General features: G+C 62.1%; 1 protein-coding gene and 3 non-coding genes across 5 annotated transcripts; 1 reads left to right on the top strand and 3 right to left on the bottom strand.

The window, feature by feature from the left end:
- Positions 1-171: 171 nt before the first annotated feature.
- GTF3C2 (general transcription factor IIIC subunit 2) lies at positions 172-12,015 on the bottom strand. 2 transcript variants are annotated; one of them, XM_054061691.1, is made up of 18 exons: positions 11,393-12,015; positions 10,783-11,152; positions 9,714-10,023; positions 9,195-9,289; positions 8,874-8,951; positions 7,725-7,823; positions 7,358-7,585; positions 7,064-7,175; positions 6,829-6,946; positions 5,134-5,165; positions 4,809-4,938; positions 4,160-4,304; positions 3,614-3,775; positions 3,157-3,244; positions 2,050-2,178; positions 1,222-1,353; positions 882-989; positions 172-721 (listed from the first exon to the last, which is right to left on the bottom strand). In XM_054061691.1, the coding sequence occupies exons 1-18, from the start codon at positions 11,490-11,492 to the stop codon at positions 512-514; spliced, it is 2,646 nt and encodes an 881-aa protein (XP_053917666.1). In that variant the 5' UTR covers positions 11,493-12,015; the 3' UTR covers positions 172-511. The 2 variants fall into 2 exon arrangements, with proteins under 2 accessions (XP_053917666.1, XP_053917667.1); XM_054061692.1 differs by lacking the exon at positions 11,393-12,015 and having other exon boundaries at positions 9,714-10,004; positions 10,783-11,026.
- LOC128851938 (U1 spliceosomal RNA) lies at positions 11,855-12,018 on the bottom strand. Its single transcript, XR_008449468.1, has one exon. It is a non-coding gene; the product is annotated as a U1 spliceosomal RNA (small nuclear RNA).
- A 673-nt stretch (positions 12,019-12,691) lies between these two features.
- LOC128851917 (U1 spliceosomal RNA) lies at positions 12,692-12,855 on the top strand. Its single transcript, XR_008449449.1, has one exon. It is a non-coding gene; the product is annotated as a U1 spliceosomal RNA (small nuclear RNA).
- A 1,561-nt stretch (positions 12,856-14,416) lies between these two features.
- LOC128851911 (U1 spliceosomal RNA) lies at positions 14,417-14,580 on the bottom strand. Its single transcript, XR_008449443.1, has one exon. It is a non-coding gene; the product is annotated as a U1 spliceosomal RNA (small nuclear RNA).
- Between the last annotated feature and the right edge of the window lie 395 nt (positions 14,581-14,975).

Genomic DNA, 14,975 nt, shown 5'->3' on the forward strand with positions numbered 1-14,975 from the left:
AGCTGGGGACCCTCATGAGGGACAGCGTCACAGCTGCGGTGACATCGGTACCGCGGTTCTTGTGCCAGCACCATGACAAGGCGGTACAAAACCAACACCTTTACTGCCCAGCGGAACACAAGCTCAATGTGAGCGACTTCAGGGCTCCCACAGCCCCGTCCCTCCATGCCGGCACGGGGGGGCCTTGGCCGGGACAGGGCGCAAAGAGCAGGCACAGCCCCACACATGTGGGGTGCACAGGGGCTTCCCCAACCCCACAGCTCAGCCCAGGGGCTTGCGCCGGTCCCACCACCCTCCCCACACCACATCAGCCCCAACAGTACCAAAGAGTCCTTTTGGGGTACGGAGCACGAGGAGAGGGGTCCTGAGCACGCCAGGCACCCCAGGAGCAGCGTTGCGCCCCAAGGGGCGGGAGGCACCAAGAGGGGACATGGGATCCCCCAGACAACAGAGTCCGGCCCTGCTGCCGCTGCAGCGAGGGCGTTGGAGCACAGCACCAGGGATGCAGGCGCTACTCTGGCAGTGGTGAGGAGCGCTCGGTGGGGCTGCGGCGGCTGCCGGCCTCGTCACTGCAGTGGGCGCTGAAGCGGGTGCGGTGCTGCAAGTGCAGCTCGGGGCTCACGGCGCAGACCAGCCCCGACAGGCAGTGCACCCGCACGATGCCCGCCTGCCCCCCAGACACCAGCCAGCCCAGAGAGTCCAGGTTGGGGCTGAAGCGGACCTGTGGGAGGAGAAGCAGTCGAAGCAGTGGGACCTCCCTGACTCCCCAGCTGGGACCCCAGCAGGGACCCCAGCACCCCACAGTGGTGGCAGCATCCTGCCTGCACCTCTCTGTGTGCACCTTCCCTGCACAGGACAGGCACGCACGCAAGCCCCCTCACCTTGTGCAGCGCCTCGAGCTGCAGGCGGTCGAGGCTCAGCTCCGCCTTGACCTCCTGCTTGTGCATGCGTCGCATGGGCTCCCGGCTGGGGAAGTTCTGGAAGCTGCGCTGTGAGGGGCGGCACTGCAGTGAGCAGTGAGCTCCGAGCAGCAGCGCTGCATGCACGGGGGTCCTGGCAGCACTAGACCCATCCACAGCCCCACTCCTGCGGGTCCCATTTGTGGTCAGGACCCACCCCACAGCCCTTCTGCCACGGGTCCCATCATGGTCACGAGCCATCCCTCCGCCCTGACCCCACTCCCACGGGTCCTGGCCCCACGGCTGTCCCCTGCCCTCCTACCAGGTCCGTGTCCTGGAATCGGAGGTAGCTCTTGGCCACCATCTCATTGTAGCGTCTGGTCCTGGGCAGCACCGGCTCAGTGCCCTCAGCTCCATCAGGGCTGCATGGCAGCAGATCAGCTTTGTAGACCGGCTGCGGGCGAGAGGGGGCTGAGAGAGGGTGGGAGGTCCCTCTGCTCCCCCAGACAGGGACCAAGCGAGGCTGGGACCCATGTGCAAGCCCACCCTGAAGGTCCCATCCCAGGGCTGATGGTGCCACCACTGCTTTTCCTACTGCACAGATCCTGCCCAGGCAGAAAGGGTGCAACACAGGCGCACACACATGGAATCATGGAATGGTTTGGGCCGGAAGGGACCTCAAAAGCCCATACAGTTCCAACTCCCTGCCATGGGCAGGGACACCTCCCACTGGATCAGGCTGATCAAAGCCCCATCCAACCTGGCCTTCAACACCTCCAGGGATGGGGCAGCCACCACTTCTCCGGGCAACCTGGGCCAGGGCCTCCCCACCCTCACAGGAAAAACATTTCTTCCTGGCATCTCATTTCAATCTCCCCTCTTCCGGCTTAAAACTGTTTCCCCTCATCCCATCCCTGCACTCCCAGATCAAGAGCCCCTCCCCAGCTTTCCTGGAGCCCCTTTCAGCACTGGGAGCTGCTGCAAGGTGTCCCTGGAGCCTTCTCTTCTCCATGCTGGACAACATCAGGACACACATGTGTGTGGGGCAGCAAAGCCCCTGTGCCACAACGGGATGCTCCTCCAGTGACCCAGGACCACAATCCCACCCTGCCCAGCCCCATGCACATCATGGACAGGTGATGTCTCTTACGAATCTGCGGTCCGAGGAGCGCTTGACGTTGAGGGGGTTGATAGCCAGGTCAGGCAGCACCGCAGCCACCAGTTCGCCAGTGATGTCCCCCGCTGCCACCGTGTTCAGCCAGTCTGAGCCAGAGATGCTCTGCGGGAAGAGCCATCTCTGGGATGTGGGGTTTCCCTGGGCTCCCCACCCCCTCTGCTGGGCAGCAGCATAACAACTGCCTGCCACTGGGCACCCTCCAGGGAGGGATGGGCACAGAAGCACAGCCAGCTCAGGTGGGGACACTACCTCATCCGGTCACGATCATTTACTTGTCTGAGGGGCAGAGGGTGATCATAGAATCATGGAATTGTTTGGGTGAGAAAAGACCTCAAAACCCATCCAGTTCCATCCCTGCCGTGGGCAGGGACACCTCCCACCAGATCATGGAAGGGACCTCAGAGATCACAGACACATGGAATGGTCTGACTGGGAGAGGACCTCGAGGATCATGGAATCATGAAATGGTTTGGGTTGGAAGAGACCTCAAAGCTCACCCAGTTCCAACCCCCTGCCATGGGCAGGGACACCTCCCAAGGGATCAGGTTGCTCCAAGCCTCATCCAACCTGGCCTTGAACACCTCCAGCGATGGGGCAGCCACCACTTCTCTGAGCAGCCTGGGCCAGGGCCTCACCAGCCTCGCAGGAAAACATTTCTCCCTAAGATCTCACCTCAATCTCCCCTCTTTCAGCTTCAAAACATTTCCCCTCATCCCATCCCTGCACTTCCTGATCAAGAGCCCCTCCTCGGCTTTCCTGGAGCCTCTTTCAGTACCGGTGGCTGCTCTAAGGTCTCCCCGCAGCCTTTTCTTCTCCAGGCTGGACAACCCCAACTCTCTCAGGCTGTCCTCATATGGGAGGTGCTCCAGCCCTTGGATCATCTCCATGGCCTCCTCTGGACCCATTCCAACAGCTCCCTGTCCTTCATGTGCTGAGGGCTCCAGCATAGAGTGACCCAGGAGCCACATGGACGGGTGGCATCACCCCAGAAGCTGTGGGGCCCAGCTAGAGCTGGTTTGGGGCAGCCCCCAGCCCTCCAAAGAGGCCCCCAGCACAGGATCCCTTGTGGCAGCCCCTTACCCACACAGTGCCCTTGCGAGGGGCCACGAAATATGCCTTGAAGCCCAGGTACCCAGCGTCGATGTAGTGGATCCCACAGAGACCATAACTGCAACAGAAAGGGAACAAGTGAGGACGGAGCTCCAGAGACAGTGCGTGCCAGGCAGCAGCCCAGCTCCCCAGGGATGGATTCTGGGGGGCTATCTTTGCTCTGGCAGCACCTCATGGCAGCTCCCAGAGACTGAGAACACTCCAAGAGCCCGTAGCCCTTCTGCCAGCTTGTGCCAGCCCAGGAATATGCAGGAGCCCAGCTGCCCAGCTCCGGGTTCTCATCCTTCTTTGTGCCATGCTTGTGCCCCAGGATGGAGACCCTCGGCTATGCCAATGCCACAGAGCTCTGGCATGAGCAGATCCTGCGCTCTCTGGGTCCCTCTGAGAGAGAGTGTCCCTAAGGACACTGGGAGGAGGCAGCACTCACGAGGCGTAGCAGTTGTCATGAGCCACCGTGACACCATTGTAGGGCAGCAGCCAGGCCACCTCCGTGCTGAGGAACCGCTTGATGCTGTTGATGGGCTCATAGAGCCGCCGCAGGTCCCAGAACTTGATCTTCCGGTCGCTCCCTGCCGTGACCAGGAAGTTGCTAAGAACCAGGAGAAAGGCAGCACTGAGATCGCGGCACGGAGCAGTCAGGGTGGTCCTGGTCCCACTGCACAGCGCTGGTCCCACAGGCAGCAGCTCAGCCCAAAGAGCCCAACCCAGCCTCTTCAGTGACTCTGAGGGACACAGAATCATGGAATGGTTTGGGTGGGAAGGGACCTCAAAGATCATGAATCACGAAATGGTTTGGGTGGGACGGGACCTCAAAGCCCATCCCTAGTTCCACCCCCAGCAGCTCTTTCAGCTCAAAACCATTCTCCCTCACCATCAGCACTGCATCCTCTCATGCCTATCCCATCCCAGCAGCCTCACCCACAGGAGCGATCCTGCTCTACCAGCAGTGTCTGCACCAGCTCCCAGCCTGTACCTGTTGGCCTTGCACCACTCCATGCTCCGTACTGCATGGTCATGGGCCAGGAAGCACTGGAACGGGTAGAGCTTGATGGAGCCATCGGGCTGGTGCACACACTGCAGCAGAGACTTGCTCAGCAGGTTCCAAATGGCCACCGTGCCTGCGGGAAGAGACTTGTGTCTGTGAGGAGCTGCCCCTGCGACCGTGCCAAGGCTGTGGAAAATGCCCAGGCAGCACGGGGCTGTGGGACAGGCAGCGGCACAGGCAGGGGCTGCAAGGTGATTCCTGCCCCAGCTTCCCACCCTGGGCTCTCTGATTCCTGCCCCAGGGCCCCTATTTCAGCCCCCCGATTCCCATTCCATGCTCCCTGGTTCCCACTCAAAGCAATTCCTTCTCCAGGCTCCCCGATTCCCTCCCCAAGCCCCCCTATTCCTGCCCCAGAATCCCAGATTCCCACACCCAGACCCATGATTCTCACACCACTGGCTCTACTATTCCCACACCCCAGGCTCCGCTATTCCTGCCCCAGGCTCCCAGATTCCCGCCTCCAGCTGAAGCTGAAGGAGCACAAAGCTCCACGTGTCTCCCTGCCTGCTGCCAGGCGAGGGCTCCTCCAAGTCTCCGCTGTAGGCTGCAGCCCCTTCTCCGGCAGGAGGAGACTCACCGTCATAAAACCCGGCTGCAAGATGGTGATGGGGCTTGGAGGGCATCCAGGAGAGGCTGAAGCACTGCCCACACTCAGACACGTTTCCTGCCTGGATGGAGCCCACTTGGAGGGTGGCAACACACTGCACCTGGAGATCGAAGCACAGGCATCAGCCACAGCCCTGCACTGATGCCATCCACATCCCAGGAGCCGGGGATGCCCATGTCTGGGAGCACGGCTCAACCCTACACCCCAAACACCTCATGTGGGAGCTCCACGGGTACCCTGGCTCCCACCTCTCCCAGTGCCAGCCCTGATGGAGCACACGGTGTGGGACACTGACCTTGCAGATGATGTGCTTGTGGAGGGACCCATCTAGGAGAGAGCAGAGCAGGGTCAGGGCAGTCACCAGCTCTCCTGGAGGCTCCCTGCAGCCGGAGCTCCTAGGCAGCGGGGTCCCTGCTCCCCAGGCTCTCAATCTCTGCTCTGTCACCCACCCAGACCAGCGTCCCACAGCAGCCGGCAAACAGCAGCCACAAACAGAGCTCAGGAAGCAGCAAATCTGAGCAGCAGAGGCTCCGAGAGAAGCCCTGCCTGTGTGGGAGCAAGCATGCCCCGAAAAGCGCCACGGGCAGAGCCAGGGTAGGGCAGCCACCCCCTGACAGCGACCCTCACCCCGACACGGGAAGGCGTCTCCACTAAACACAGGGGGCCCTGGTGGAAAGGAGCAGCTCAGGAAACCCAGGAAGAAAGAAGCAGCCACGTGGCACAACTGAAGGTGGCCAAGCTGGCCAGTGCCAGGGGCTGGAGCAGCACAGCAGCCACTCCGGGATGTGGGCCATGTGGAGACCCCTGCATCCAACAGCTCAGGACAAGGTGCCCATAGGACCCCCACACAGCAGGAACTTCCAACGGTGAAATTTCCACCGCCAGCGGCACAGGACAGAAGAGCTGCAGGGGACACAGCGGCACAGGACACAGTAGCATGGGACATGAGTGTTGTGGGGGCCCCCGTGCCCCCCACCCCAGCACAGGGCTGTCCTGGGCACCGCAAACTCCAGACAGCACGTCCACACACCAGCACGCAGTGGCTGCAGCCGCAGGCGGTGGTGTGCAGATACAGAGGAGCCATGCATCTTCTCTGGCACCTCCGTGATAGATAGTGCAGGGAGCAGCCCAGGCTCCCTCAGGGAGAAACACAGGGTGCCTGGAGCCCCGGGGAAATCTGGGATGGCCACGCTGAGCCAGGAGCTGCCGGCAGGGCCCCAGCACCGCAACCTGGCACTGATCCCGTGGCTGCAAACCAGCCCAGCTGCGTGACGCAGACAGGATGTGCAGCCGCAGCCGGGCTGGTGCGATGTGACTGGACCCAGTGTGTCCACAGCTCTGCAGGCTCAGGAAGGATCCGTGCCTGCCGCAAGCTCCCCACGTGGGGAATGCGGCAGCCGGCGCAAACCACCCGCAGCCGGCACACGGCAGAAAGGCAGCGAGCGGCGGGCGCGGGTGGCAGCACGACGTGCCGAGGGGGACAGCCACGCTCCAGTGCTGGGAAACGATTGCCATTGTCATCCAGGGACGCGTGGGCTGGCGGCCACGGCTCAGCGACCGCGAGCAGCACGCGCCGGCCATCAATCTCGCTCAGCGCCTGCAGATGCAGCTGTTACAGACACTGTTACCCCACACCAGCCCAGTGCTCTGGGCCCTGCATTCCTCACCAGGATGGAATAAACAGCTCTGCCACGGCAGGGCACACTCCTGCAGCCAGTGGGGAGGTGGGAAAGACTTGGGAACACTGCACTTTCAGCTCACCCTGCAGCCCCACAGTTGAGCCCCGGCCCCTTGGCGCAGTGGGAAGCTGGGCAGTCCCACAGCCAAGCCCCAGCCCCATAGCCAATCCCAGCCCCACAGCACAGCAGGGTCCCTCCCGCGTGGGCAGAGGATCCCCAGCCCCAGGGCTCGCGTGCTGCCCACCCCATTACGGTGGGACAAGGTGGGATGGGGCCAGGATGCCCCTGCCTGGCGATGCGGCTCTTCCTACCTTTTACCTGGGTTCTTTGGGAGTGCCGCAGGGCGCTGGCATGCGGCAGTGCATACAGCACCACTCTGCCATCGGAGAAGGCCACGGCCAGCAGCCCCAGCCGGCTCATCTGCGGGTGCTGTGGGGAAACACAAGGGCTTGGTGTCAGGGTCTCTGTCTCCCAGCCAGGAAGGCATGGATTTGGTGAGGGCATGGAGCGAGGAATGCCAGGGTCTCTCTGCTGCAGCACACCCACCTTCCTGGCAGTGTTGGGGGGCTCCCAGGCGCCGCTGGGGCAGAACTTCATGTCCCAGACGCAACCGTGGTCGGCAGCAATGGCATACGCCAGCCTGGCTTTGTTGGCGGAGCTGCAGGCATGGGATGAGCCATAAAGAGTGCAGGCACTGGCGCCCGGCCGCTCCCGTTCAACCCAGCAGCCCCAGGCAGTCAGGAAGTGGCTGGAGCGCTGGGAGAAGCCGATCCTCACCAATACTCAGCTCTGGAGGAGGGGACACAGGGACCCTGCCCCATCCCGGTGCCCAGCACTCACCCCTGCTCTGGCTGCAGCGATCCCAGGTCCCAGAGCTGCAGGAGTGCGGGGCCGCAGTGCAGCCCGGCCACGCTGTGCGTCTCCTCCATGCTGCGGTGGCAGTAAACGGCCAAGTACTGCGTGGCCACCGAGCCCTCCGGTGACGGGCACCACTCCATCGCCCACACTGGGCCACCCACGAAGAAGGACATGTCCTGGCGCTCCTCATGCAGCGGCAGGGAGCTGAACCTGCCCGCGGTGAGGCCGTCAGGGCACACAGCAGGCACAGCGCCGCAGCAACTAGGGCAGCAGCCAGCTGGGACCACAGTTCCGGGGGTTTCTGCCTGTCTCCGACCCCACCACCACTGCCCTGGTGCCCATCACAGACCTGTTCACCCTGTACAAGATGCCGGTGTCCTCGATGCCCTCCCGCTGGACGGAGAAGAGTGGGGACTTCTCCTCAGCTGGCAGGTATGGAGCAGCTTCACTGGGGAGGCAGAGGAACGTGAGAGAACGTCTCCACATCCCAACCCTCACTCAGCCTCTCCTTGGCACAGCACTGCACCCACCACCCAACCAGCCTCTGCACAGCCACCCTGAAAGCTTCCAGGGCCAAACCCATGAGAAACCCAAAGCGCACAGCAGGGAAATCCCATCCCTCTCTGGTGGGACCTGATCCCACCAGAAGGACAATGGAATCATGGAATGGTTTGGAAGGGACCTTAAAGCCCATCCTGTTCCACACCCTGCCATGGGCAGGGACACCTCCCACTGGATCAGGTTGATCCAAGCCCCATCCAACCTGGCCTTGAACACCTCCAAGGATGGAGATAGAGATTGGGTGTGGTGATGGTGAAGGTAACAATAACGGTGATGATGATGGCACCGGTGATAATGACAGTGATAGTGATGATGATATAGTGGTGACATCAAAGATAACTTTGATGATGACAGTAACAGTGATGGTGACAATGATGATCATGGTAACAATGTGCAGTGGTAATGGTGATGGTGACAGGAATCACAGAATCATAGAATGGTTTGGGTGGGATGGGACCTCAAAGCCCATCCAGTTCCAATTCCCTGCCATAAGCAGGGACACGTCCCACTGGATCAGGTCACTCCAAGCACCATCCAGCCTGGCCTTGAACACCTTCAGGGATGGGGCAGACACCGATTCTCTGGGCAACCTGGGCCAGGGCCTCCCCACCCTCAAAGGAAAACATGTCTTCCTAAGATCTCATCTCAATCTCTCCTCTTTCAGCTCAAAACTATTCCCCCTTGTCCCATCCCTGCACTCCTTGATCAAGAGCCCCTTCTCCACCTTTCCTGGAGCCCCTTTGAGTACTGGGAGGCTGCTCTAAGGTCTCCCCAACCCTTCTCTTCTCCAGGCTGGACAACCCCAACTCTCTCAGCCTGTCCTCGTACAGGAGGTGCTCCAGCCCAAAGATCATCTCTATGCTCCTTCTGGATAGGGTGGTACACCCATGCCATGTGTCCTCCCAGCCCCATGGTGCTTCCCCAGCTCTGCCCATACCTTTCGGAGAGACACGTCCACTTGTGCGCCAAAGGGATCCAGTCGGGAAACTCCCACTGCGAATATGCCCGATCCCGCCTGCAGGGATCCACCAGACCTCAGCCACAGCACAAGCAGCCCCCTCCACGCCCCTCTGCCCTCCCCATGGCTCAGGCAGCCCTCACCCCACGGCACAGCCTGGCCCACACACACCCTGCCTGCGGAACATCAATGTTCCCAACGGCCCACACTCGCTTCTCCTCACATCTGTGACAGCGATGGCACTCAGTGCACCGACAGCCACCACTCCCCATCCCACCTGGGCCCTCAGCCCCTACTCACAAGCTGCAGGTGAGGCTGGAGCATTTCTCCACCGGGGCCATAATGGAGTTGTGGAACCCATTGGGAGCGAAGCCTCGGCACTGCGGCTTGGATCTCTGAGCACAAGAGCAGACTCAGAACTGGATGTGGCCCAGCCCAAATGTCCCCACGAGTTCTGTGGCACCTGCCTATCCGAAACAGCCCCGGTGCAGCCCACACCAAGCTCTCCCCTCACCTCAGCAGCCACCAGAATCATGTTGCACCAGGCTAAAGATCCCACCCTGGGGACATCCACGAAGGACAGGGCAGTTCCCAGGACCCTATCTTTACCTCCCACCAGCTCCAGAAGGAGCCAATTCCCCTGCACCCTCTCCTGTCGCCTCGTCCCTATCCACCCTCACTTGAAGCGCCTCTGCCCGCAGTTGAGCCCAATAATCCTGGATTCATGGCTGACATGGTGCCATCCCAGAGTCTGAGAGCTCAGACACTTTGTGTTGTTCATCCCGAGCCAAAGAAGGGGCTGAGAGACCCTGCCCTTACCCCTACGGATGCTGCCTTCCCGCCATGCCCTTGGAGCGCCTCCAGCTCCGGCTCCGAGGCCTCGCTGAGTGGTGCATCGCTGCCCTCCTCCTCCTCCTCCGCCTGCAGCATCACCTCCTTCGAGGGCACAAAGTCCGCATCCTGGGTGGGATCATCGCTATCCATGTCCTCCTCCTTCTTCCTCCGGCTCCGACGCCTCCTCTGGCTCTGCTTGGGCTCCGGCTCTGGCTCCGGGGTCCCCTCGGTCGGTGCTGTAGGCTGGTACGCAGTTGTCAGCTCCTCTGCCAGCTCCTGCAGGTACAGCAAAGCCCTGGGACACCAGAGCCGTTCCCGCGGTGAGCAGAGCGACGGCACGGGGAGCAGCCCTTCTGCCCGGAGAGCCGGACACATGCCTCCAGCCTGGCATCTGAGAGAGCCTTTTGCTCTGGCCTGGCTGTGACAGAGCCTGTGCGGATGCACTGCCAGCCTCCACATCGGCTGTGGGACAGCCAGGATCCCCTGCCCATTCCCAGGGAACGCCAATATCCCTGGGCTCTGGCAGCGGGCAGGGGATGCATCCAGAGCGGCGCAGGGCTGTTTGCCAGCCAGCATGTGGGAAGTCCAGAGAACTTCCCGCCAGCACCCTCCGCCAAGGGAATTCCAGCAGCAGCACCGTGCCAGCCTCTGCAGCAGCTCGAGGGGACTGGGCACTGGGACCCCACCAGATCCCCCCACAGCCCAGGGCCCTGCCGGCACTAAGAGGGCACAGAGCCAGTTCCAGAGGCCCTGGAGCACACGAGCTTCCCTTGGGAATCCCACGTAGCTCCTCCTGGCTCTGTCAAGGGACAAGGGAACCCCTTCCCAACACAGAGCTCGCTGCCACCAGCTACGGCCACTGCTGTTCCCCACCCTCCACGCTCTAGGATCCCCAGAGTGGGAAAGGTTCATTCCATGGGGAATTAGCTTCACTGGGGTGGGACAAATCCTTCTGGCAAGGCACTGGGGCCTTGAGGAACCACTTGGAGCACAGCAACATCTGCCTGTCCGTCCAACCTGACTAATGGCACCAGCATCCCTCGCCCTTCCTTACATTTTGGCTGCCCTCCTCTTGGGCCGTGCTCCGGGGGGGTTCTCCCGGCTTTCTGCTGCCTCTGGGCTTGTCACCATCTTCTGGACGCAGATGGGCTCCGGAGCCGGGCATTCCAGGTCCTGCGAGAGCTTCAGCAGCAGCATCTCCGCCTTGGACTTCCGACCCCGCTTCCCAGGAACCTTTTGGGGTGGCACGGCCCCGTTCTCCGCCGGCCGTGAGGACTCGCCGTGTCCTGTGCCCTCCGCAGCCGCTGGGCTGTCAGGATCACCGGGAATACGCTTGGATTTTTGGTTACGGACAGCTTTTTTCCGGGATTTGGGGGCTTCTTCTTCCTCCAGAGCATCCGCATCTCCCGGTGGTGACGATTCCCCTGCCCAAAAGGAACACACGGAGTTAGGGAAGCGCAGCAGGGAATTCCCACCACTCATGGGTGCGGCGATGGAGCCGGTTGCCACCGTGCAACCGGACACCGGATACACCGGGAATGCTGCAGATCCATGCGACCGGGGCACGATGCGGAGCCGGGATCCGCCAGGATGCAGATCCCGACGCCGCATCCTCCCCTAAGGATGGAGTCGCTCCCGGTGCATCCGGAGAGCTCGGATCTCACCTTCCCGTTCCCGGCTGCGGCTCCGGTTACTCCCGGTGGGCACCGATCCCCGTCGCGAGCGGCCCCGGCGGCTCCGCTCCCGGGAGGAGCTGGACGCCATCCGGGTTGAAGATCCCTTTGCCGGTACCGGATGGAGAAGAAGGCGCACGGGGATGGCGTCACGGCGGTGATGGCGTCAGTACCGGAGCGGCTTTGCGCGCGCGCTGCCGCCGCCACGTGGCGGCTCCGTGTCCTCTGAACGGAGATACAGGAGCGGCCGAGCCGGGGGAGAGACGGCGAGTCCCGGAGGGAGGGAACGGCGGGGCGGGGCAGCCGGGACGTGCGGGGTGGTGGGATAGTGCGCGGTGCTACGAGAGGAGACGCGGGGAACCGGGAATGTGCGTTTCCCTACCTAAAACGAACTACAGTAACATTCCGACACCTTTTTAGCGCTTATACTGATCTTTCCTTTACCACATTTATCAGGGGAGAGCGCGAACGCAGTCCCCCACTACCACAAATTATGCAGTCGAGTTTCCCGCATTTGGGGAAATCGCAGGGGTCAGCACACCCGGAGTGCAAAGGATGAGCCTCGCCCTGGGAAAACCACCTGCTTGATCATGGTGTCTCCCCTGCCAGGTAAGTATGAGTTGCTCTTCCGCCCCGCCCCGGCCCCCGCCGCCGCACTCCCTTCGAACACACGGCGACGCCGCGCCCGCGCCGCGCTGCCGCCGCCCTCTCTCCCGCTTTGCCTCGATCGCCCCACGCTGTGCCGCCCCGCGGCGCCCCTGCAGCGCCCTTTCCCGCCCGCGGCCGCCGTTGTGTCGGGGCGGGTGTGTCCCGTGGTGCCGCGGTCGGTGTGATATTTGCATATCCCGGCCCCTTTCTCACTAGACCCCGCCCATGAGAACTCGAAGCGGCTCTGCCGGCAGCGGCGCGAACCGCGTGAGCCCGACCCTCCCGCCAGACCCCGCAGCGATGCACGCTCTCAGGGCAGCGCCCCCTGGCGGCGGCGCGGAAGTTCCCCCGCCCCTCCGCGCCTGGCAGAGGAAAGGACGCTAGGAAGGCGTGGTCTGATGAGGAAAGGGCGGGGCCATGCAAATCAGACACCGACCGCGGCACCACGGGACATACCCGACCCGACACAACGGCGGCCGCGGGCGGGAAAGGGCGCTGCAGGGGCGCCGCGGGGCGGCACAGCGTGGGGCGGGCGAGGCAAAGCGGGAGAGAGGGCGGCGGCAGCGCGGCGCGGGCGCGGCGTCGCCGTGTGTTTGAAGGGAGTGCGCCGGCGGGGGCCGGGGCGGGGCTGAGGAGCAACTCATACTTACCTGGCAGGGGAGACACCATGATCAAGCAGGTGGTTTTCCCAGGGCGAGGCTCATCCTTTGCACTCCGGGTGTGCTGACTCCTGCGATTTCCCCAAATGCGGGAAACTCGACTGCATAATTTGTGGTAGTGGGGGACTGCGTTCGCGCTCTCCCCTGGCTTTATTGTGCAAAGATAGGTTATACAAGAAAAATCTGTTTGGTGGTGTTCGGGTATTGCACTGAAGGTTGAAAGCCCAAGGTCACTGTTCCGACCTGGAAAGCACCAGAGTGAAATTACAGAATGATCTGGAGGGGAGATGACTACAAAACCCATCCAGTTCCACCCGCTGCCGTGGGCAGGGACACCGCCCACCGGGTCAGGTTGCTCCAAGCCCCATCCAGCCTGGCCTCCCAACATCTCCAGGAATAGCGCAGCCATCACTGCTCTGGGCAGCCCGGACCATCCACACAGCGAAGAATTTTTTCCCAATGTCCAATCTAAATCTTCCCCCTTCCAATTTAAAGCAAGCCATTCCCTCTCTTCCTATCACCACGGGTCCTTGTAAAAAAGCCCCTCCCCAGCCTTCCTGGAGCACTTTTCATACTAAAAGGCCACTCTAAGGTCTCCCCACAGCCTTCTTTTCTCTAGGCTGAACAACGCCAGCTCTCAGCCTGGCCTTGTACGGGAGGAGCTCCAGCCCTTGGATCATCTCTGCGGCCTCATCTGGACTCACTCCAACAGATTCATGTCCTTCCTGTGCTGAGGACTCCAGACCTGGATGCAGGGCTCCAGCTGGGATCTCACCAGAGCATAGGGACAGAATCCCCTCCCTGGCCCTGCTGGTCCCACTGCTTTGGATGCAGCCCAGGACACGGTTGGTTTCTGCACTGCAAATGACCGTTGCCGGCTCATGTTGAGCTTGTCATCCCCCAGCACCCCAAGTCCTTCTCCTTGGGGCTGCTCCCAACCCATTCTCCATCCGGGATGGATTTGTGCTCGGGTTGCCCTCACCCGGGGCAGGGCTTCATCTTTGCCCTTGTTAGATCTCCCCCATGTCCTCCAGCACTGAGCAGAGCCCGGGGGGGGGCGGGGATGCAAACTGTCGTTACGGGTGGGACACAGGGATCCCTGTGGTCACGCGACGCTGCTGGGACACCAAATCGCACATTTCCTTTCCACATCCTCAGTGACAATGAGGGTGTCCAGGTGACCCTCGGACACTCCTGTGCTCCCCTGACAGCCCGGCCTTGTCCCGCACACTCAGCCCCGAGTCGAGTCAGTGCCGAGGTGCCTGCACCTCTGGGCAGATGTTGGGATGTCTGTAGGAGACACTGAGTTCCTGCACCTCTGGGCAGATGTTGTGGTGTGTGTAGGAGCCATCGAGTACCAGCACCTCTGGGATCGCGATGTTTGCAGTAACTAAACGCAGTGCCCAGCGCTCCCTCCCCGCCCCTCGGCTGGCAGCGCTGCTTCCGCCCAGCTTCTCCCGTTTCTCGTCTCCGCTCCGGATAGTTCCCGGGATCCCGCTGTTCTTTCGCAGCTGTAGCTTTTTCGGCCTCTGACGTCTTTTCGTCCCGTGCCGGGAACGGCAAAGCGCGGCCCGGAGCCACCCGAGAAGCTCAGATAGCACGGACCTCCCGAATGCGACCACCAAGGAAAGATCAAAGATACAAAGAACTACTTATCCACGCCCTTTGACAAACAACTCTTCTCAGTTCTATCTTTGAACCGTTAAACCAGGGGAGAGCGCGAACGCAGTCCCCCACTACCACAAATTATGCAGTCGAGTTTCCCGCATTTGGGGAAATCGCAGGGGTCAGCACACCCGGAGTGCAAGGGATGAGCCTCGCCCTGGGAAAACCACCTGCTTGATCATGGTGTCTCCCCTGCCAGGTAAGTATGAGTTGCTCTTCAGCCCCGCCCCGGCCCCCGCCGGCGCACTCCCTTCGAAGACACGGCGACTCCGCGCCCACACCGCATCGCGCCGCTCCCACTCCGCCCTATCAGCCCCACGCTGTGCCGCCCGCGGCGCCAGCACAGCGCCCTTGCCAGCTTGCGGCTGCCGAGGTGTCGGAGCGAATATGTCCCGTGGTGCTGCGGGCTGGATAAGATTTGCATATCCCCGCCTTCTGTACGAACAGCCGCGCCCCCGTAGACTGTCTGCAGCACCCCGTGTTGCAAAAGCCACGCTCCCTACAGACCACGCCCCCTCACACAGTGTCTGATGCCGTAAAAGGGGTGGGGGCGTGGCCTGCGCAGAGCCTCTGCAGCTCATTGGCTGTCGCGGAGGGCAGAC

This window comes from Cuculus canorus, chromosome 3 (assembly GCF_017976375.1).
Source record: "Cuculus canorus isolate bCucCan1 chromosome 3, bCucCan1.pri, whole genome shotgun sequence".
NCBI lineage: Eukaryota > Metazoa > Chordata > Aves > Cuculiformes > Cuculidae > Cuculus > Cuculus canorus.